The 21,809-nt window shown below is 35.5% G+C and overlaps 1 protein-coding gene across 1 annotated transcript in view; it reads right to left on the reverse strand.

The window, feature by feature from the left end:
* The window catches only part of CMAS (cytidine monophosphate N-acetylneuraminic acid synthetase), a 39,749-nt gene extending 20,549 nt beyond the window's left edge, over positions 1-19,200 (reverse strand). The window contains exon 1 of the mRNA XM_051963416.1: positions 18,858-19,200. Within this exon, the coding sequence (XP_051819376.1) occupies positions 18,858-19,111 (254 nt within the window). The 5' untranslated portion in view covers positions 19,112-19,200. The remainder of the gene's footprint in view (positions 1-18,857) is intronic.
* Between the last annotated feature and the right edge of the window lie 2,609 nt (positions 19,201-21,809).

The following is a 21,809-nucleotide window of genomic DNA, read 5'->3' on the forward strand; positions in this document are numbered from 1 at the left end:
AGAGAATGAGGGGGTAGTTCTTTTTAGGACTAATTGCTTTTTTTTTTTTTTTTTTTAGGAAAATCACTTTAGTGGCTGTACTGACAAACAGCTGACTCGGGAATGACATATTAATAACTAGTGATCAATGGAACAATAGTCAAACCACCCCTAGCTGTTTTCCCACTGTTAAATGAATTTGGCAGTAATTTCATTGACTAAACTCTCACTTTCTATTCCCCGGAAGACTGCAACTAATGGAAGTGAACCCTGAAACTATGCCCCCTTTAATCTATAAAAGAAGGGAGATTGGAGGTCTCAGGCTACAGATGCAGTCGCATCCCCAGTTGAGTTGAAGATTAGCCCAGGACTACTCCCAGTAACTCGAACTTAAGTGGTCTCATTCAGTTGAAGATCTGGGCTTTAAATTCCAAAGTTAAGTACTCTCTTTTCAACTGGACATCTAGGCCTAGGGGCATTGACAATATTAAAGAAATTTCATTTAATAGAAGTCCTAGCCCCAGACTGCCAATAAAAGACAACTCTGAACCCCAAATTTCTGCAGAAGTCTGAAATAGGATTATGCGTTGCCAACAAAACTCTCTTAGCAAAGCTGCCTACCAGGACTCTAGCCCACTGTGAAAACATTCTCTTCTCAGTGTTAACCTTTATTTCCCAACAGGACCTTTTGCCACTAAGAAGTCTGTCTTCCTAGCAAAGCTGGCTTCTCAGTGCCAATAAAAATCTCTTCTGCCATTCAGATTTCAGGTCTGTGAATAGTTTCACACTGGACCTGCGTGGGTCAGAGGGGATTCCCCACCCTAATTCTCACAACTCTCTGCACTGCCACTAACCGCATCACAATGGTGAACAACAGGGAGCAAACCAAAGGCAGTTAGACGTGTCCTTTTAGTCTCTGTCAAGTTCCTTCCTTATTTTCTCTGTGAAGTTAAATCAGGTCACTAATGTCTCAGTCCTTGAATTTCCTCATTTGTAAGCCAAGGGTGTGTATGTTGTAGAGCCGGAATTGCCTGAAGTTATGTAGTCCAACTTCCTCATCTTATGAACTGAATTAGTGATTTGCTCAAGACAGAAAGGGATGATCTGTAAGGTTTCTTCCAAGTCAAATATCCTATAAATTCTAACTCCCTCAACATGATTTCTATCTTTTTTGTGGATTTCTTTAGTTCTTTATTTAAAATGTTGGCTGTCATCTACAAAATAATTTGTCTTTATTTTAGAAGAAGGCTTAAAAAAAAAAAAGTGATTTCCTGACCTAATTTTTTCAAATCCCAGGAAGGAATTGGTGGAAGTTCCACATTACACTTTATGGAGAACAATAAAATCTCTTTATTATATAATATTGCCTTAAGGACATATTAGTTTTATGAGACCAGTAAGGATTTATTACCATGCAAGACAAAAAGTAATAGTCTCTGCATAAAGGAACTTATCACATAGTTGTGGGCAATGAAATAAAAATGATTGTCCAGGGTTTAATGAATTTTCTAAGTCATTTATGTTTTTAAATACATTTTACTATAGCCTTATAGATTAATGGAGGGAAAAAGAAAAACTAGTCTGCTTTATTTCCCATCATTTATTTATATTTCCATTAAAATTTCTAAGATTTTTTTTTTTTTTTTGGTATTCTCAGAAAATATTTAGAAGGATTCTGGTCACAACCCAGGCCATTAAAATGGCATTTTATTGCATTATAGTTCATAAAATCCAAGAACTAAAATTGGAAATGGCTTTAGAGATAATATAGTCCAATTCTTTCATTTTACAGTTGAGGAAGTTAAGGCCCCCAAAAGCAAAATAACTTGTACAAGGTCTTCCAAAAAGTTAAGTGGCATATCCAGAATTAAAATCTAATCACATTGGCTCTAAATCTTCCCAATGCTGTCCTCACAGTGTCTGGGTAGGATAGCTTTATTATTGATGAGCAATAATTAACTTTGCCTTTTAAACATATTTAAATGATAACTGATTTAGTCTAATATCTGCTTAAAGAATTAAACATTTTTGAGACTTTAAGGATTTGAAATATTTTAAAATGGTTAAATGATAGCTATCATTGGATAAAACAAATAATCATCTTCAGGTAACAAAAGGGCATAGAAATACAGGATATTAAGGTGGAAATTAAAATTTTAAGATATTAAGTGGAAAATAGGAAGCATGAACTTCAGCTCTCTCTACCAGTAAAGGCCCATATTAAGTTCTTCTCAAAGGAATATATGCTATTTAATAACTGAGAAATGTAAAAGTAGCCCAACATTACATTTAATATTAGGAAGACTAAGTAAATGGTTTTAAGGTTCTACCTAATTCTAAAACTGTGAGTCTCCATACAATGGAAATTTGACATTTAAGATCACCTGAATGTTCTATTAACTGGCATTTTGCCAAATCACAGGGTCATAGTATCTGAGAGTTGAGAGCCATCCGAACCCACCTAGCCTCTCTGCATCTCAGAAAGACTCCTGTCTACAATATAATTAACAAGTCCTCATCCAACTTTTGTCTGAACATTTCTACGACAGAGGAGCCCATCCATTCATTCTGCTTATGGATCATTCTGATTGTTAGAAAGTTTCTTCTTCTTCTTTATTTTTTGACTGACAGGTTGCAATATTTTGTTCACTGACAATCAATGATTAAAATTCAAGCAGTAATTTAGCAATATTAATCACTTGTGATGATTTCAATATTGCACTTTAAAAAACAATTAAATGAAACCATATCCGAGTTCTACTTTTTGCATCTTCTCTTTTCCTTTATTAAATTTAGTTAGCATTTTGTTTTTCCTCAGCTGCATGTAAAAAACCAATTTTTGATATTCATTTAAAAAGCTTTTTTGAATTCCAAATTCTCTCCTTTCTTTTCTTCTTCCATTGAGAAGGCAAGCAACTCAATATAGATTATACATGTGTAGTCATGTAAAACATTTCCATAACAATCATGTTGTGAAAGAGAACACTGACAAAAAAACCCCCCAAAACAAAAAAAAAAAAAAAACCTCTAGAAAAATAAAGTTAAATAAAATGTGCTTCAATATGTGTTCAGACATTATCAGTTCTTTCTCTGGGTATGGATATCATTTATCATAATCCTTTGACTTGGATTACTTTATTGCTGAGAATAGCTAAATCAATCACAGCGGATTATTTTATAATATGGCTGTTACTTTGTACATAGTACATTTCACTTTGTATCATCTCACAGAAGCCTTTTCAGGTTTTTCAAAGAGCATCCTGCTCATTTCTTTCTTCCTTTCTTTTTTAAAAGAAAGTTTTTATTTTCCTAGTTACATGCAAAACAATCTTTTTTCATCTGTTTTTGAAATTTTGAGTTCCAGATTCTCCCTCTTCCTCCCTATACTCTCCTATTGAGAAGGCCCATGTGAAGTTGTGTAAAACATTCTATAAGTAATGTTGCAAAAGAACACACATCCCCCCTACCAAAAAACCTCTCCAAAAACAAAAAAGCCAACCAAAAACCTCAAGGAAAAAAAGTTTAAAAAAATATATGCTTCAATCTATATTCAGAGATAATCAAAATTCTTTTTCTAGGTGTGCATAGCATTTTTCATCATAAATCCTTCAGAGTAATCTTGTATAGTTGTATTGCCGAGAAGAGCAAAATCATTCACAGCTGATCCCACAATTTTGCTATTACTATGTACACAGTACATTTCACTTTTCTTGAGCTCATGGAGAACTTTCCAGGTTTTTCTGATCTGCTCATCATTTCTTATACCACAATAACATTCTATCATAATTACATACTACCATTTGTTCAGTCATTCCTCAATTGATGGGCATCTCCTCAATTTTCAATTCTTTGTTGCCAGAAAAGAGCTGCTATAAATATTTAGATCATTTTTCTTTTTGTTTTTATTTTTCTCTTTTGGGATACATACTTAGAAATAGCATAATTTAAGTCAAAGGGTGTGCATAGTTTTACAGCCTTTTGTATATAGTTCCAAATTGCTCTACAGAATAATCAGTTCACAGCTCTATGAACACTTCATTAATGTCTCATTTTCCCCATCCCCTCCATTTATCATTTTCCTTTTCTATCTAATTAACTCAGAATTCTTTTAATTTGCATTTCTTCAATCAACAGTGAGTTAAAGCATTTTTTTCACAAGCCTACAGAGAGCTTTGATTATTTTATCTGAAAATTATTCACCTTTTGATCACTTGTCGATTGGGGAATGGTTTTTATTTTTATAAATTTGACTCATTTCTCTATATGTTTATGAGGCCTTTATCAGAGAAACTTGCTTCAAAATTTTTTCAGTTAATGAGCAGAACCAGGAGATCATTATACACTTCGACAACGATATTGTATGAGGACATATTTTGATGGAAGTGGATTTCTTTGACAAAGAGACCTGAGTTTCAATTGATAAATGACGGACAAAAGCAGCTACACCCAAAGAAAGAACACTGGGAAACGAATGTGAACTATCTGCATTTTTGTTTTTCTTCCCGGGTAATTTATACCTTCTGAATCCAATTCTCCCTATGCAACAAGAGAACTGTTCGGTTCTGCAAACATATATTGTATCTAGGATATACTGCAACATATCCAACATATAAAGGACTGCTTGCCATCTAGGGGAGGGGGTGGAGGGAGAGAGGGAAAAAAAAATCGGAACAGAAACGAGTGTCAATATAAAGTAATTATTAAATAAAAATTTAAAAAAAAAATTTTTTCAGTTACTATCATAATGTGTATTTTTCTCCATCCTATAGTCCTTGTTTATTCTATTCTCTCTCCTCACAAGTATTTTGCTTCTGACTACCTCCCTGCCTCAATTGTTCTCCCTTCTATTTCCCCCTTCTCTGATTACTTCTTCCTCCCACTTTCTTGTAAGGTAAGATATATTTCTATATCCAATTGATTTTGTATATTATTCCCTCTTTGAATCAATTTGGATGAAAGTAAGGTTCACTTACTACCCCTTACCACTTTTTCCATTGTTCAATAATTTATAAATTATCTTGTCTAGATCTATTTTCCAGGTCACTTGTTTTTCCAATGAGACATTTCACATTGTTTTCTATTTTTTCATTCTTTTGGTTTTGTTTGATTATTTCTTGATTTCTCATAAAGCCATCAGTTTCCATTGTTCAATTCTAATTTTAAAGGAATTTAGGGTTCTTCAGTGAGTTTTTTTGCCTCTTTTTCTATTTGTCTAAGTCTACTTTTAAAGGAGCCATTTTCTTAAAGGGATTTTTTATTTTTCCATTTAGTCAACTCTGTTTTTTAAGTCATACTTCTCCTCATTAGTTTTTTGTATTTCTTTACCATTTGGTTTAGTCTGTTTTTAAGGCTTTTTTTTTTAGTGTGTGTATGTGTCTGTGTCCTTTACCAAGCTGTTCATTCTCTTTTCACGAGAGTCTTGCATGATTCTCATTTCTCTTCTTGAAATCCTTTTTGACCTCTTTCATGGCCTGAGACAAATTCATATTTTTTGGAGGCTTTGGATGCAGGAGGTTTGACTTTGTTATCTTCTTCTGAGTGTGTTTTGATCTTCCTTGTCACCATAGTAATTATCTATGGTAAGAATTTTTTTTTTTTCTATTGTCTGTTTATTTATCCAGCCTATTACTTGACTTTTAATTCTTTGTTAAAGTAGGGCTTTGCTTTGGGGTGGAGGATGCACTGATTTTTAGAGATATTTGTAAGAACTTGTAAGTTTTCAGTCCTTCCAAGGTGGTATGATATAAGGAGTGGTGTTCACTACTGTCCTGGACTGTGCTCTGATCTCTGAGTGACCACAAACACTCTTTTCTGTTCTAGAAAAGAGTCCTAACTCCATTTTGGCCATAAGCTCATCTTTACCCTGGAACTGACCTGGGACTATGACCTGTATCCAAGTACGGATTACTTTGAAAAGAATAAATATATCAATTGGGTTAGAAAGTCAGGAAAAATTCTAATTCAAGCCATCATTACATTCCTGGAATACTATAAGAATTCCCTACTTCTAGCCCCGAGTTAGTGTCTTTGCTTTTGATTCTTCCCCTCTCTAATCCATCCTCTGTACAGCTACCAAAATGATTTTCCTAAATCAAAGATCTAACTATGCTGCTCTTACCTCTAGGATAAAATATAAAACCCTTAAAGTTCCTTACAATCTGGAGCTTTAGGAAATAGGAAAAAATCCTTTTTTTTCTTACTGCTCCTTATACATTCTATAGTTTAGTCAAACTAAGAGTACTTTTTATGTCCCATATCCCATCTCTGTGCTGTTGAAGAAGCTGTTCCTCTTGCCAGCAAGGCTCTCCTTCCTATCTCCTGGAATACTTAGCTCAAATTCCACCTCCTCTAAAAGGACTTTCCTGACTCCTCCAGTTACTAGTGTTCTTTTCTTTTTCTAAAATATCTTCAAATTCCTCTTCATTTCTGTGTCTTAGCTCAGTAGCTTCTTTCAGGGCTCAATAAATGTGCCATCTCCATGGCAGGCCTCTGCTGATTCCCTTACTTATTCCTTTTTCCCCTCCTTAAATGATCAGGTACTAACTTCTCTGCATAACTATTGTATCCCTCCAATAGCATGAAACTGCCTACACAGAAGGCTATTTTTTTGTTTTCTTTTCTTTGTTTTGTTTTCTTTGCTGGGACTCATATAATGTCTAGCATGAAGTAAGACTTTAAGAAGTGTGTGTTGAATTGAACTTTATTATATTCCATAGACATGTGTCTGGTAATAATTAATTGACAATATTAGTTAAAATGAAATCAATTATAAAATAGAAATGTTATTCAGAACTCAAATTCATCAACACAGCTTTAACAATAAAGATTTGTTATAAAAGCAACTTGACTTGAAGGTTTTGAGTATAAGAAGGCCCAGTTTTGAATTATGTATGTCACCTAAGGATTGATCCAGGTAAAATTAGAGAGGGTTATCACAATGTTAGCCACTAGATGATTAATTTTTCAACCACAGCAACTTTCAAAGGCAATCAAGTTGCTATAATCTGTTGGTGGAGAGTCCATCCTGACAAAATCACAAAGCCTTGAAGTACATGTTGAGGCTTAAGACCTAGACAACATTAAGAGTGGGAAGACTAATTAGTAGATTAATTTTTAAATTGTTCTTTTTTACTTAGACTTGTGATTTCATCAGTCTTGGGAATACTGCTTCTTTGGTGCCTCACAAAACTCACCTATAATTGCACATCTGTAACTCATAAAGATGCTTAGGACACTGACAAGTCACTTACTTAGAATCACATATATAGGTGCTAGAAGACTGATTTCCTCACTTGGAGACTCTCCTTCAACCTATTGTACTGTCTAGGAAATAAGTCTTATTTTTCTTCATTTTTCACCTCCAATCATTTGTTTGTTAGAAATTCATTCTTCTTCTTCTTCATAGTCATTAGTGCTGAGTGGTAAATAATAACATGCTTGAATTTCTCCAATTATGTTAGGTTCATTTAAGTCAATTAAAGAAGGATATAGGCCCAAATAACATTATTATGGTTGCAACTTGTAAACAAAAGCATGAGGCAACAAATGGCTATCAAATACAAATATAAACAGTGCTCTGTTACATCACAGTTCTGGGAAGGATTGATATCCTCTTAGTCAGTAATTTCTGAGAATTTTAGGCAGTGGACAAAAAGATGAAAACAGAGATGATTTTGATCAAGAGACAAAGAAATATTTAATAAGACTTGGCAAAGATGTATTTTCTGGGTAATAGTATTCTTAACAGTAACCAAATTATTAAGTCTAATAACCTGAAAATAAAAATAACTCCAAGATTTCACTTTACCTCAGATGAACTGGCATAGATGACTAAAAAGAAAGAGTAGCTTCTGCTCAAAGTTTTTTGAGCATGACAGAATATACTATGGTAACTGAAGTGGCCCAACTATTCTGTATTTCAATTAATATCATGTAAGAAAAGTGACCAAACACTCCACATCCCTTCTCCTTCTAGGACAACCACAACTATCCCAAGGAAGTCAATCTTCTCCAAAACTTCCCATTCCCCCAAATATACCAACATAGTGATAGGTATATAGTGTGGTAGTAAAAAATTGTAAACTAAATGAATGAGTGCAAACTAGGGGGTGCATGAAAAAATTATAGTAATGAAATAAAATTCTGCTGTATGAAATGATGAATATGAAGAATTTAGAAAAATGTGGGAGGATCTGCATGAACTCATGTAGAACAGAATAAAATAACCAAAGGAATTATATAAAATGATTAAAATGATATAAATGAAAAAATCACTAAAAGCAAAATTAACTTTGAATTATGGAAAAACAAATGAAAGTCACTAAATTAAAGAAATACGATTCGCTACATGGCAGAGAAGTAGGAGGCTATTAGGAAAAATAGGATTCACAATGACACATGTGATATTGTTTTCTATAGCAACTATTGTTGTGTTTTTTGGCAACAAGAGGGTTCAATCTGGTGGGGGTTGATGGTATATGATTGTGATATAAAGACAAAAGGCATCATAAGATACAGATTATAGATAGGATTTAGTATCTCTCTGTCCCAGGAATCAACAAGTAGAAGGGAAGAATATTGTTTCCAGCATATAAATTTGACAAAATAAAATGCATTGCTGTTATTACACACTTTTCTGAGGTCTATGTTGTCTATAATAGTTAAAATTTAAATTTTATTAATTATTCCTCCACTATATTCATTTTTCTCTGCTCTTAAAAATACAAAAAAAAATGCCACTTATCTTTTAAAAAAATATTTTTTGTTAGGTTCTATGATTTTTTAAAATAAATTTTATTGATCATTTTGTAAAAAAAAAAAAAAAAAGATGAAAGATATCAATAAAAGAATAAGAATTGCATGTTTAACCTATTGAATTCCTGGGTGTCTTGGGAAGGGAGAGGAAGGAAGAGAGTGAAAAAAATATGGAACCTAAGATTTCATAAAGATGGATGTTGAAAACTATATTTGCAGTTATTTTGAAGAATAAAATACTATTAAAAATCAGAAAGAAAGAAGAATCCTAAAATTTCAGAGGACATTATGGTATTCTTCAAAGTTCTATTACTTTATTCTCTGAAATAGATATTGGCACGTAATTTGTGATTATTTTATGTGATAATTTTATTTCTTTTTTATTTTCTAGTATCTTTTTACAAATACTTAACGTGAACAAACTAAATGAGTGTCTCCTGAAAATAATGATTTTTGCTGCCTTTGGGTACATGATAAAATCAACTACAATACTAACATGAGCTGTCCTTCAATTTATTGACTTTTTCTCTCTTCTGGTTTTATTTATAGCAAGAACGTCAAGATAAATCTAATTCTCTTCCTCCAGTAGTATGTCCACTCATTGTTCATTGTATAAAAGATCTCACATCCAGAGTGTCAATAACTAAAGTAAAATTTATAGATGATCTAAACACATACATAAACACATAAACAAATCAAAAAACTATGTGATGGGGCATCATTTATCCTACTTTCTGCCATCTTCACCATCAAAAATGAAACAGATTATTATAGTCTGTTGTTATTATTAGTCATTTCTGTCATGTTTCATTCTTTGTGATCCTACTGCGTTTTGAGATTTTCTTAGCAGAGATGATAGAATGGTTTGCCATTTCCTTCTTCAGCTCATTTTACAGATGAAGAAACAGGTAAATAGGGTTAAATGGCTTGTCCAGGGTCACACAGCTAGTAAGTGTCTGAGGTCAAATTTGAAATCAAGTCTTCCTGATTCCAGACCCAGTGCTTTCTCCATTGTGCTACCTTGTTGTCCGGCAGAAATTTCATTTTTCTTTGTTCATGGGCTGCCATGGCCAAGAAATTCATCACTAAATGACCAGCCTATCTGAACTTAGTTTGCTGGGATCCTAGTCAAAGCATTTTTGGCACAGTAGAATCTGCCAGAACAGCACATGTTCTTCTGGCATAGCCTTGAAAACAAAGGGTGACCTCTGTTGCATCTGATAGCAGTAAGGTCTACTTTGATATAGGGTCACATAAGCCTTCCAACTGTAAACCAGAAAAAGGGAGGGAGAGAGACAGACAAAGATGGAGAGAGAGAGATGTGCACACACACAGAAAGATAAAAGGATGAAAAAAAAGGCAGAAGGTATTGGCTCCCGCTCCTCTGCCTAAGAGATGTGGAGCCAAGAAATTAAAGGATAAAGGTGAAACACCCTTCACATGCTTTCCATGACTTCTCATGTATCACATCACCTTTCTTGCCAGAATTCATAAAGCCTATTCCTTAACATGTTCTGAGGGTTGGAAGCAAATCCCATAATTTTTGCATTCCAAGTTTTATGGCAGATATAAGGATTCTTCTAAGGGTGCTGTCCTTAATAAGGAAGAAATATATTTTGAATCAAGGTTTAACCTTATTAACAAAAAACCTCTTTCTAAATCTAGTTACATCTTGTCACTCTTCTTTTTCTACTTGCCTGGTTACCTTGCCTGAATATTGCTGGGATGAATCTTAATGTCCTTAGTCCCACTCCAACATTTAGAAATTAATATGACATAAATTGATAATTATAACTTTGCTTAGGATAACTGAAGAAGAGAGCCCCTAACAACAGAGATAACTTTGAGAATGATTTTTTAAAAAACTCTCTATATAATTTTATCAGGGTAGGGACTACTAATATGAAAAGTCCTTGAAGATTATCATGGGCAACTCTGTGACTTACGAGTCTTAAGAGTTGCCAATCAGCATTTAGAAATTAAATGACTTGCTTGAGGTTGCACAGCTAGAATGTGTCAGAGACAGGATTTGCCCTCCTCAAGTTTAAAAACTACTATATTTATTGTATTCTCTTTTAAGCCAGGGATGTATACATAGCATTTTAGAAAGATTTATATCAGAAAGTTAAAAAAAAAATGCTTTAGGACTTAAAGGATTAAACTTCAACGATATGAAAAAATCCATTCCATTAAAATTCAGGATACATTAGGCACTATTAAATTTACATTTTAGGATTGCTTCAATATTAACTCTACTACAGACAGGTCAGTGGCCTTGGGTAAAATCATTTTCCTGAAATTCAGTTTCCTCATTTGCAAAATAAGGCAATAAGATGATATGTCCTTTTTTCTAGTTCTAATATTATTCATCAGGATGGTGGGCAGTATAAGGATAAAATGAAGGAACTGGGATGAAGAACCTGAAAAAGAAGAGTGAAGAAAAAAGGAAGGGAAAGGAAGCCTGATGGCCATCTTCAAATATTTGCAATTCATCATTTGGAAGAGAGGTTAGATATGTTCCTGTACTTAGAAAATTATGAAAAATGAGTTGAAGTAAGGCAATTTTAGGCTTAATGTAAGGAAAATATTTTCCAAAAAGAACTGTCCAAAAATGGATTGAATGGGCTGCCACTGAAGAAGTGGTCTGCCTTTTACTTGACTTTCTTTAAACATTATTATTTTTCAACTACTTATCAGGTAAGATATTGAAATTTCTCTTCAGAAAAGTAGTTGAAAAATGGTTCTGAGACCTCTTCCTACTCTGGGATTCCTTAATACTCCATTTACTCTCAGCTGTAGTTATAAAAGGGATGATACATTTATTCTCTTATCTCTCCAATTCACACTTCAAACACTTTCATATCTTTTAGCTTCAGCTCCTATTTTTGCTTGGCTCTATTCTTAACTTCCTTTAGAGAACTGTTGTTTTGGGAGGTTCAACCAACTCAAAAACACTAGTAAAGGGGGAAAAATAAACACTTCCTTTCAACCTCTGAACTTCCATTGCTTTAACTGGTTAAATAAGTTATTTGTTTCTCTCTAAAGTAGGGTTAGGCAACTGCCAATAGCAAAAAGCTATAGCAATAATTTGGGCTATGGTTCATTCAATAACAATTTATTAAGTTTTTATGGTGTGTAGAGTACTATGCTAGACACTAGGGAACATACCAAGTTTAAATAAGATAGGATGCCAGGCCTCATAGAGCATACAATCTAGTATGGGGATGACACAAATAAGGAGATTACATATATATAATATATATATATATATATATATAAAACATGATAATGTGCCATTTAAGATCTGAAAAGTTATTACCAGCCATAGAAAATTAGAAGTCTTTACAAAAGAGAAGAGACATTTAAATTGGGTGTTAAGGAGTAGGAATTCAATAGGAAAGACATACTAAGCTTAGTGGACAGTGTGAGGAAGGAGTAGAGTCAAGAGATCACAGGATATAATTTGGGGAGTAGAAAGTAGTCCTACTAGGCTGGCATGCACAGTCTGTAAAAAGCAGTAATTTGAAATAAGCCTGAAAAGGTAGCGTGGACAAGACTATGGCAGAAATCTAAGGTTTATTTGGTTGACAGCCACTAAAAATTATTGAGCTAATGAGTTATATGATATATGAATAAGAAAAATTATTTTGGTAATAAGGTGAAGCATGGATTTGGAAAGGTGTGAGATGGAGAGGTGGGAAAAAAAGTGGGGAAGACCTATTAGTAATGTATTATTAACTGTTGAAGAGAGTATTAAGGAAGGCCAGAAATAGGGTGGTGGCAGGGGGAAGAGAGAAGAGGGCTTAATGTCAAAGATACTACAGAGAGGCAATCAATTGGTAATGGAATGGCACTTATAGGTTTAGGAGGGAGAAGGAGTCAATTACTAGTCTAAGGTTTTAAACTTCTGAGGCTGAATAAATATTGACACCACAGAGAGAAATAATTAAATGAAAAGAAATACAGGTGAACTAATCAAGCTATTTATGGCCACATGAGAAAAATACTCTACCTCACTATTGATTGGAGAAATGTAAATTAAAATAATTCTGAAGTACTAATTCATACCTACTAGACTAGCTAATGGGCCAGAAAAGGAAAATGACAAACGCTGGTGGAAATGTGGGGAAAATGAGACATTAATGCATTGTTGATGGAACTGTGAACCGATTCAACTATTCTGTAGACTAATTTGGAACTATGCCAAAGGGAAATTAAAAAATGTCACTCTTAGGATGCATCCCAAAAGATTTAAAAAAAAAAAAAAGGAAAAGGACTTATATGCACAAAAATATTTATAACAATTCTTTTCTCAATAAGAAATTATGATGGAATATAAATTGTTCTGTAAGAAATGATAAGCAGAATGCTCTCAGAAAAACTTAGAAAGTCTTCATGAGTCTAAGCAAAATGAAATGTACTGTGTAGAAAGTAATAGGAATGTTGTGGGATTATCAGCTGTGAATAACTTTGCTATTCTCAGCAAGACTACTCTGAAGGATTTATGATGAAAAATGCCATCTATACTCAGAAAAAGAACTGATTAATGCACATTGAAGCATACTTTTTTGGGGGGAGGGGAGGTGGAGGTATAGATCTATGTTTTCTTTCACAACATGATTTGTATGGGAAATATTTTGTATAACTTCCCATGTGTCTTCTCAACGCAGGGATGGAAGGGGAGGAGGAAACATAAATTAAATAAATGAAAAGAAACACGTTTTGGGGAAGGAGGATTAAGATGGCAAATTCAGTTTTAGACATGTAGAGTTTAAGCTGGGACATACAGGTAGATGTTCAGGTTTTTTAAGTCTAGAATTCAGAAAAGAGGTCAGGGCTGAACATACCAATTTGGGAGCCCCTGGCATAAAGGTGGTAATTGAAGGTATGAGGAAAAACCTGAAACTGACAAGGGAGAGAGTGTAGATAGATGGACAAAGTACTATACTTATGAAACACCAACCTGTAAAATGCTTTCCTCTTAGCAATCATATTAGTTAAATAAATATTGTTCAATTGTTCTCAATCCTTTCTAATTCCACAAACCAGAATATCCATGGGAATTTCTTAGTAAAGATTCTAGAGTTTGCCATTTCTTTCTTCACTGAATTAAGGCAAATAGGGTTAAGTGACTTGCCCAAGGTCACATAGCTAGTAAATATCTGAAATCACATTTGAACTCAGGTTTTCTTGACTCCAGGCCTGGAGCTCTATCTAACTGAATTATCTTTCTGTCCCAAAGCAAAGATTACTCTCCTCATTTTGTGGATGAGGAAATTGATTCTGTCATAGATATAAGGTAGAATCCAAACCCAAGTTTCTGGCTCCAAATTCAATGCTCCAGCCATTCTTCTCTGAGAGGAAGTTAAGATTGGATGCTTCAAGCAAAGAGAAAGTGAAAAAGGCATGATGAGAGAGGTAGGAAAACTAAACAATTGGTGTTTCTGCAGCTAAAGGAGGAGAAAGTTTTCATAAAAATACAACAGTGCTTTCAAAAATAGAAAAAAAGTCAAAGTCAATGATTAAAAAAGAGCCATTGGATTGGACTTTTAGGTCATTCATGACCTTTGGAGAAATATCTGTTCTAATTTTAAAAATTTTTTATTGATACCTTTTAAGTTTAGAATACTGACATTTTCCTGCATCCCTTTCTTTCCCTCTCTCCAGGAAATAAGAGGTATGCCTCTTATTAAATATATTAAGAATTAAATATATGAATAAATAATTAATTAAATAAGGGTAAAAAAGCAGTTTGGCCACATTAACCAACATACATTCTATGTAGTGTGCTATATTCACAGCTAACCCCTTCTACAAAAAAGGGGATGGAGGGGTCTTTTGGAAAGGGTTTAGGAGAAAAACTGTCAAAGAAGTAGAAACATTAGATACAGAAGGTTTTCAAAACATGAAATAATGTAAAGTGGAAGAAAGATGAAACAATAACCAGATGGAATATAGGTTAAGGGAATTTTTTTTTTTTACTTTAAAGGAAGGATTGGAGACTTGAGCATACCTACAGGCAAACAAATTAGAGTCCCATGATATAGATTTAGAATTGGAAGGGACCCTAGAATTTAATTCAACTCTTTCATTTTACAAATAAGACAACTGAGGCCTAAAGAGGTTATTATTAAATGACTTGCCCAGGTCATAGAGCAATGAAAGGATGGGTGGGTCCAGTACAGCTAGGATTTGAACTCAAGACCTTTAACTTGGAATTGAATACTCTTCCCTCACAAAAACAAATTGCTTTCCCTGAGAGATGGGTGAATGCTGGAATAATATCCCAGAGAAGATGGGAATAAACAGATTAATAATATAACGTTGAAAAATAGAAATAACTTTTATGCTGTGAACAATGAGCAAAAGGAAGAAATGGATCAAGATCCTGGGAAGTTCTGAGTAATAGAAGAAGGGGATTGTGGAAAAGTAGACTACTTCAATTACAGTGAAGTTGGAAGCAAGATTCAAGATAAGGTATTGAATGAGGTGTGGAATGTAGAGTCAGATAAGACCTGGATTAAAATTTCATTCTTCTGACAATGGTTAGAAATCTGACCAGGGCTACAGCTTTCTTATCTATAAAGTGGGATTTCTATAGTATCTGTCTTACTTTTTGCTTTAAAGCTCAAATGATATAAGTGAGGCACAAAGCATTTCAAAGTCAATCATTGTTATTATTATCTGCTAAATGTAGGAAGTTCCAGGTGAGGCCAAGAGGAGAAAAGAAAACATTTCTAAAAGTTGCTCTGAGATACGGTATTATTAATAAAGGTAGACAAAATTACAAAACAGCAGAAATCAGTATGTATTTAGAGCCTTGACTGTTGGGGTCTCAGCTCTGTAACTGGTGATGCATTTCTTCCATAAATCACTTTCATCTTTTGAAACCTCAACTGCAAAATCAGGTTTGGAGTAAATGCTAAGGTTCCTTCCAGTTCTAAAATTCCAAGATTTACACAAGCCACCTACTCCCAGCTATATAAATCCTCTCTATAATATACCCAATCCACAGTTATGCAACCCTCTTTCCCTCCCCTCCCCCCCCAAGAAAAGATTAAGATATTCTGTTCCACTTTTGAATGGCCCTAATTTGGGGCATGTTTTGCTTGTTACCCAAACTTGGTGCAGTTTTATAAAAACATTTGAAGTCACAGTTTGCATTTATCCCTTTAGTCTTTTTCTTGGATTTTTTTCTTCTGTGAATTTATGTATATTTCTATTCTTTCTATATAATTTATTATCTCTAACAGGGAAAGAGACTGGGCCTGTGTATCATTAGTTTAGGGAGTTGCTGGGTAAGGAACTTCCACTGTTAAGAGCACCTTTATAAACCACTTGAATTCATTTAATGAACAAATATTTTTCAAGCACTAACTCAAAATGCCAGGTACAGAACCAGGTGTAGAATTCAAACATATTAAAAGGTTGAGAAAAAGATAGGGACTAAGCCTATGACTTCAATGATATACAAATTTCATGATGAACTTCCTCTATCAGTGCTGCTTGGCACTCACTCTGTCATTTATATTGTTTTTTTTTTTTTAAATATTTAATATTTTTATTTTTTCCAATTACATATAAAACAATTTTTACATTTGTTTTTAAAACTTTGACTTTCAGATTCTCTCCTTTCCTCTTCACCCTACCCCTCATTAAGACACATATGAGGTTACACAAAATATTTCCATAAAAGTTATGTTGTGAAAGAAAACAAAGATCTCCACCCCTCCAAAAAAGAAAACCCTCAAGAAAAATAAAGGGGGAAAAAAAAGAGTATGCTTCAATCTGTATTCAGATACAATCAGTTCCTTCTCTGGGTATGAACAGGATTTTTCATCAAAAGTCCTTCAAAGTAGTCATGGATTATTATTATTGCTGAGCATAATAAAGTCATTCACAGTTGATCATCCCCCAACATTGGTATTATTTTGTATATAGTATATTTCATTTTATTTGAGTTCATGGAGGACTTTCCAGGTTTTTCTGAGAGCATCCTGCTCATCATTTCCCATTGAACAATAATATTCCATTATAATCTTATACCATAATTTATTCAGCCATTCCTCAACTAATGGCCATCCCCTCAATTTCAAATTCTTTACTCTGAGAAAAGAGCTGCTATAGATATTTTTGTACATATAGGTCAGCCATATATATTCTTCAGGAATTGGCTAGAGCTCAGCTTCTTAAACTGTAGGTCACGATCCCATATGGGACCCTTTAACTCTGGAGCTGAGCCTTCTTCTGTTCTCCTTTTATATTACTTTACTAGGTGATCTTAGCAACTTCTAAAGATCTATATAATGATGGTTCTCAAATTTATCTATCCTACCCTAATCTCTCTGTTGACATTTAGTCTCAAATCTCCAACTACCTTTCATATATCTCAAAATGGAGGTTCAGTAGAGTACTTAAAACTCAACATATCCAAAACTGAACTCATCTTTCCCTCCAAATTTTCCTAGTTTCTTTATTACTGTTGAGGGCACTACCATTCTCCCAGTCACCCAGACTCACAACCTAAGTGTCACCCTTGATTTCTTTCACTTGTTGCCAAGGTCTTTTGATTTTACCTTTGTAGCATCTCTCAAATACATCCCCTTCTTTCCTCTGACAATGTTACCACCCTCTGTCACCTCATACCTGAATTACTGCAATAGCTTACAGCCTGGTTTCCCTGCCTCAAGTCTCTTTCCCCTCCAATCCAGCCTCCATTCAATCATGGGATTTTATTGAATAGAAGGTCTAACCAAATTAACTCTCTCATCTTCACTGCAATAAACTCCAGTGACTTCCTTTCACTTTCAGATCAAATATAAAATCCCCTGTCTGACAAAGAAGATCTTTCATAATCTAACCCGGAAAGGTATTATCAATGTTAGACCTTATACGCTTGCTTCTTGGCTCTTTCTTCAGCAGTTCCCCAGACCTGAAATGCTCTCTAAATTTTTAGCACTGCATCCTGGCTTCTTTCAAGACTCAGGTAAGTCCCACCTTCTTAAAGAAGCCTTTCCTAGTTTTCCTTTAGTTCCTTCTCTCTAAGATTATATCCATTTTTATTTTGTATATAGCTTGTTTGTGTGCAATTATTTTGCATGTAGTCTCCTCCTTTACACAGTAAGTTTCGGGAGAGCAGGAAGTGTTTGTTGTCTTTCTTTGTATGCTGGGCCCTTAGAACAGTGTCTGGCACATAGTAGACATTTAATAATAAATGCTTATTGACTGGATGACCAACAGCTCTCAATCCGCTACACCAATTCACCTTTTCACTAAAAAACTGAAATACTGAAATTCCCACAACGAGATATTTACATACAATTCTGCCATTGTCTGAAGCCATGACAATTGAATTCATAATTACTAAGAAATATTCTCTTCTTTTCCCTTAGTCATCTATGTGCAGCTTTTTTTCAAAGAGCTAGCAAGAGTATCAGCAGATGGTTTTCAACAGGCACAGGGATTAGAATTGACTTATAATTGCACCAAGGGCAAAGCACTGGCAGTTCTCCGCACAGGGCAATGTTCAAATTTAATCGATGAAATCATTTACAGGAACATTATAATAAAACCATCAAGACTGTGTAGTACAAAAATCTTCCCTATCTTTCGCCTATGCATAAACACTGGTTTCATTTTAGATTTTGCTGACTCACAGGAAGAAACCTAGAAGGTTTTTTTTTTTTTTTTTTTTTTTAAGAATTAGGAATTTTCATTCGTTTCTGAACCTCATTTTTCATTCTTATCATTGTGAGGTTTAAGTAACATTTGTCGAATCTCTAAACAATTCGCCTATTGCTGTAGACAGTATTTGGAACGTAGTACACCTCAATAAATGCCATTCGTTCATTCATTCATTCATTCATTCGAGACACCCGCATCACTGAGGGGAGAGTAGTGTGACAACCAACCAATCTCCCCATTTTATGAGTGGGACGATAAAGTGAGGGGAAGATGGTAAGAAACTGTCCCCACGTCACCCTCTTCTCCAGGGAGCCTGATTCTTCGAATTCCAAACCCTTTCCACGCCCACTCCTGAAGGGCTGTCAGAGGAAGGAAGCTGACCTCCCGCGGCCCCGAGCCCCCTTCCCCGTCAGCCTGGACCCCACTCTGCGCATGCACACCTCTGAAAGACCCCGGCGTCCTGGGCTGCGCGCAGCACCCAGCCGATCAGCGGGACCCCCGCCAGGTGCTTGATGTTCTTCAGGGGGATGCCCTTACTGCCTCCTCTCGCGAGAATCAAAGCCGCCATGTGCGGGGTCTTCTCCCCACCTTTGCCCACGCCATTGCGGGCGTTGCGCTGTAGCTTTGGGGGTCTACCCCGGGGCGGCCGACCTCGAGGGGAGGAGGTAGCAGCCGCCTTCTCGGAGGAGTCCATCTTCAGCCCTCTTCTCCTCCTTCTCCGCTACCCCGGCTCCGCCACATCCGGGATCGTTTCCTCTGCCACCTCAGCACAGCCCCGGCTCCGTCCCCTGTCCAGCTTGCGGGAGGCCGCGCGGGGGCCGCCGGGAGTTGTAGTTCGGCCTGCCGTTTTGCTCTGCGGAGCAACAAGCTTATTGGGCTGCCTCTGACTCTGGACTGTTGTGAATTGGGCGGAGCCGAAGCCGGACTGAACGGGCTTGTTTTGTTTCGTAAAGTTAGGAAATTGACTCGGAAGATGACGCCTGAAAGACGTAAAGATTTAGTGAAAGAATTTGAAATAAATACCACTCATATACCTTTCTTGTGAGTCTTTTTAGGGACAAGTTACGTCATTTATCTGTGAAATACTTTTAAAGTGTTTTGATTTTATCATGGCACTGTCAATTATCTTTTATTAAAGGCCTGTCATGAGCCAGCTGCTGCTGACATACAAAGATAACAGTGAAACAATCCTTAGCATTTTCAGTCTAGCCTCAAAGCAGAAAAAGGCCAGAGATCCTGGATTTAATGGAAGACTTTAGCTTGAAATGCAGGCTCAGGTCATTCCCAACAAAACTAAGAATAATCCTAAACAACGAGAAAAAAAGGAGAGGGTAGGGTGAGATTTCAATGAACCCCCAGACTTCCAGGAATTTGTTGCAAAGAAACTGAATTTAATAGAAAATTTGACAATAGAAAATTTCTGTTCCAAAAGAAACAGAAAGTAAACATCAAAGATTAATTACTGGGGACTCAAGGACACTATTTACTTTTTATAGGTATAAATGTAAGCTGTATGCCTAAAGTTGATTAGTAATTGGCTATTTAGAAAAATTGGAGTAGAGCTGAGGATGATGTGATCCTAAAAAGCAGAGCAGTGTAGCAAAAGATAAGAAGAGTAATTATACAAATGAAGCTCCAGAGGAAGAACTGACACAGAGGAATCAGATAAGAGAGGAAGGCTGGTAATTTTGTAGTCCTACTTTCATCTATATGGGTATTGTGCCACAATTCCCTTTTAATGTCCTGACCCAGTTTCCCTAATTGTCCTATTCAGTTACTCTGCCTCAGGTTATAATCATTCCCTCTTAATGTTGGATGGGATAAAGGTCTTTATCCATTTTAGACATCATTAGAATATCAGGAGCCTCTCCAGTACCTCCCATTATGTCATCCTGGGTGCCACCCTCCATTAGGTCATCCTAAGTGACTCACTTCATTAGCTCATCCCCATCTAGGTACCTCCCCCATTATGTTATTGTTCTTGTTACCCTATAAAAGAATCTTAGTATCTGACATTCACTGATGAATTCTTTGAGACGATAGTCTCATTCAGCCCTGGGACCAAACCATGGATCGATTGATCCCAGTAAATCTCTCCCATTTAATAAATTATTAAATTGTTCTCTAATCGCTATTTTGCTCAGTTTCTCCGGCATTACATTTGTTGAAGAGGGAAGGATACATGGGTATTATTAATTTTATACACCCACACACATACATATATAAAAGTCTTCTGAATTCAGGAAGAAATAAGAGTAATGGGATAGGGTGTAATGCCGGAGAAACTGAGGCAGGAGAGAGATTAGAAAGTTTTTAATATTTTATTAATTGGAGAGTATAATTGACTGGACAGGACTCTCTTCTCAAATTATCCAGTCACACAGAGATTAAAGATATACTGGGACCAATGGATCCATGTTGGTCCCAGAGCTGGACAAGACAGTCATCTCAAAGAATCCAGCAATGAATAGGAGTTCTTAATGACATACACAGACATACGTAACTGAGCCAGCTACAAGGGTAGACCAAGGCAGGGGCGAAGTCAGAACACTGAGAGCAGGAAGTTACAGACAAAGAAGGGAACAGAAGTAGGAAACTTTCTTCACATATCCATGTGACTCTGTCAGGAAGCCGGGAGGCCATAAATTCTTACTAAAAGCTAGAGTCAGGATGTCTGAATAAACAGAGGTAAATTCTTGAGGATCAAAGAAGTCAAGAAGTCTTAATTCCTCCTTGAGTCTTACATTAGCATTTTACAACCCCAGAGCAAATGGTCCCCAGTCTTAATGGACAGGGGTTTACAGTTTAGGGATTGAGGTAAAGAAACAGAAACTAATGCAGGGAAACTGAGTCAGGGCAGTTAAAGAGAACTGTGGCACAACAAGGGAAGAGAGAAAAAGAATAAAGGAAGGAGTTTTAGAGTGAACCCTACTCATATCAGAACTGGGTTAAAGAGAGAACAATATATATTTAGAAGGGAATAAAGGTCTTCTAAATTTATAAATAAGTCAGAGCTCAAGGGAATAGGATAAGGGGAAGGTATAGAAGGATGTTTAAGTTAATGGTAGAATGAATAAGGAAGTAGGTTAATGGGAATGGGATAAAGAGGGAACAACACATTTAGAAGCTATTAAAATTTTTCTAAATTCAGATAGGAAAAAGGAGAAAGACTTGGGGGATAGAATAGAGGAAAAATCCTTGGAAGGTTGTGTAGTGCCAGAGAAACTGAGGCAAGATAGAGATTAGGGAGTATTTAATAATTTATTTAAAAGGGAGAGATTTACTGGGACCAAATGGATCCATGGTTTGGTCCTAGGGCTGAATGAGACTATCGTCTCCAAGAATCCAGCAAACAGTGTGAGTTCTAAATGATATATATATACCCATGGTTG

Source organism: Antechinus flavipes, chromosome 5 (genome assembly GCF_016432865.1).
Source record: "Antechinus flavipes isolate AdamAnt ecotype Samford, QLD, Australia chromosome 5, AdamAnt_v2, whole genome shotgun sequence".
Taxonomy (NCBI): domain Eukaryota; kingdom Metazoa; phylum Chordata; class Mammalia; order Dasyuromorphia; family Dasyuridae; genus Antechinus; species Antechinus flavipes.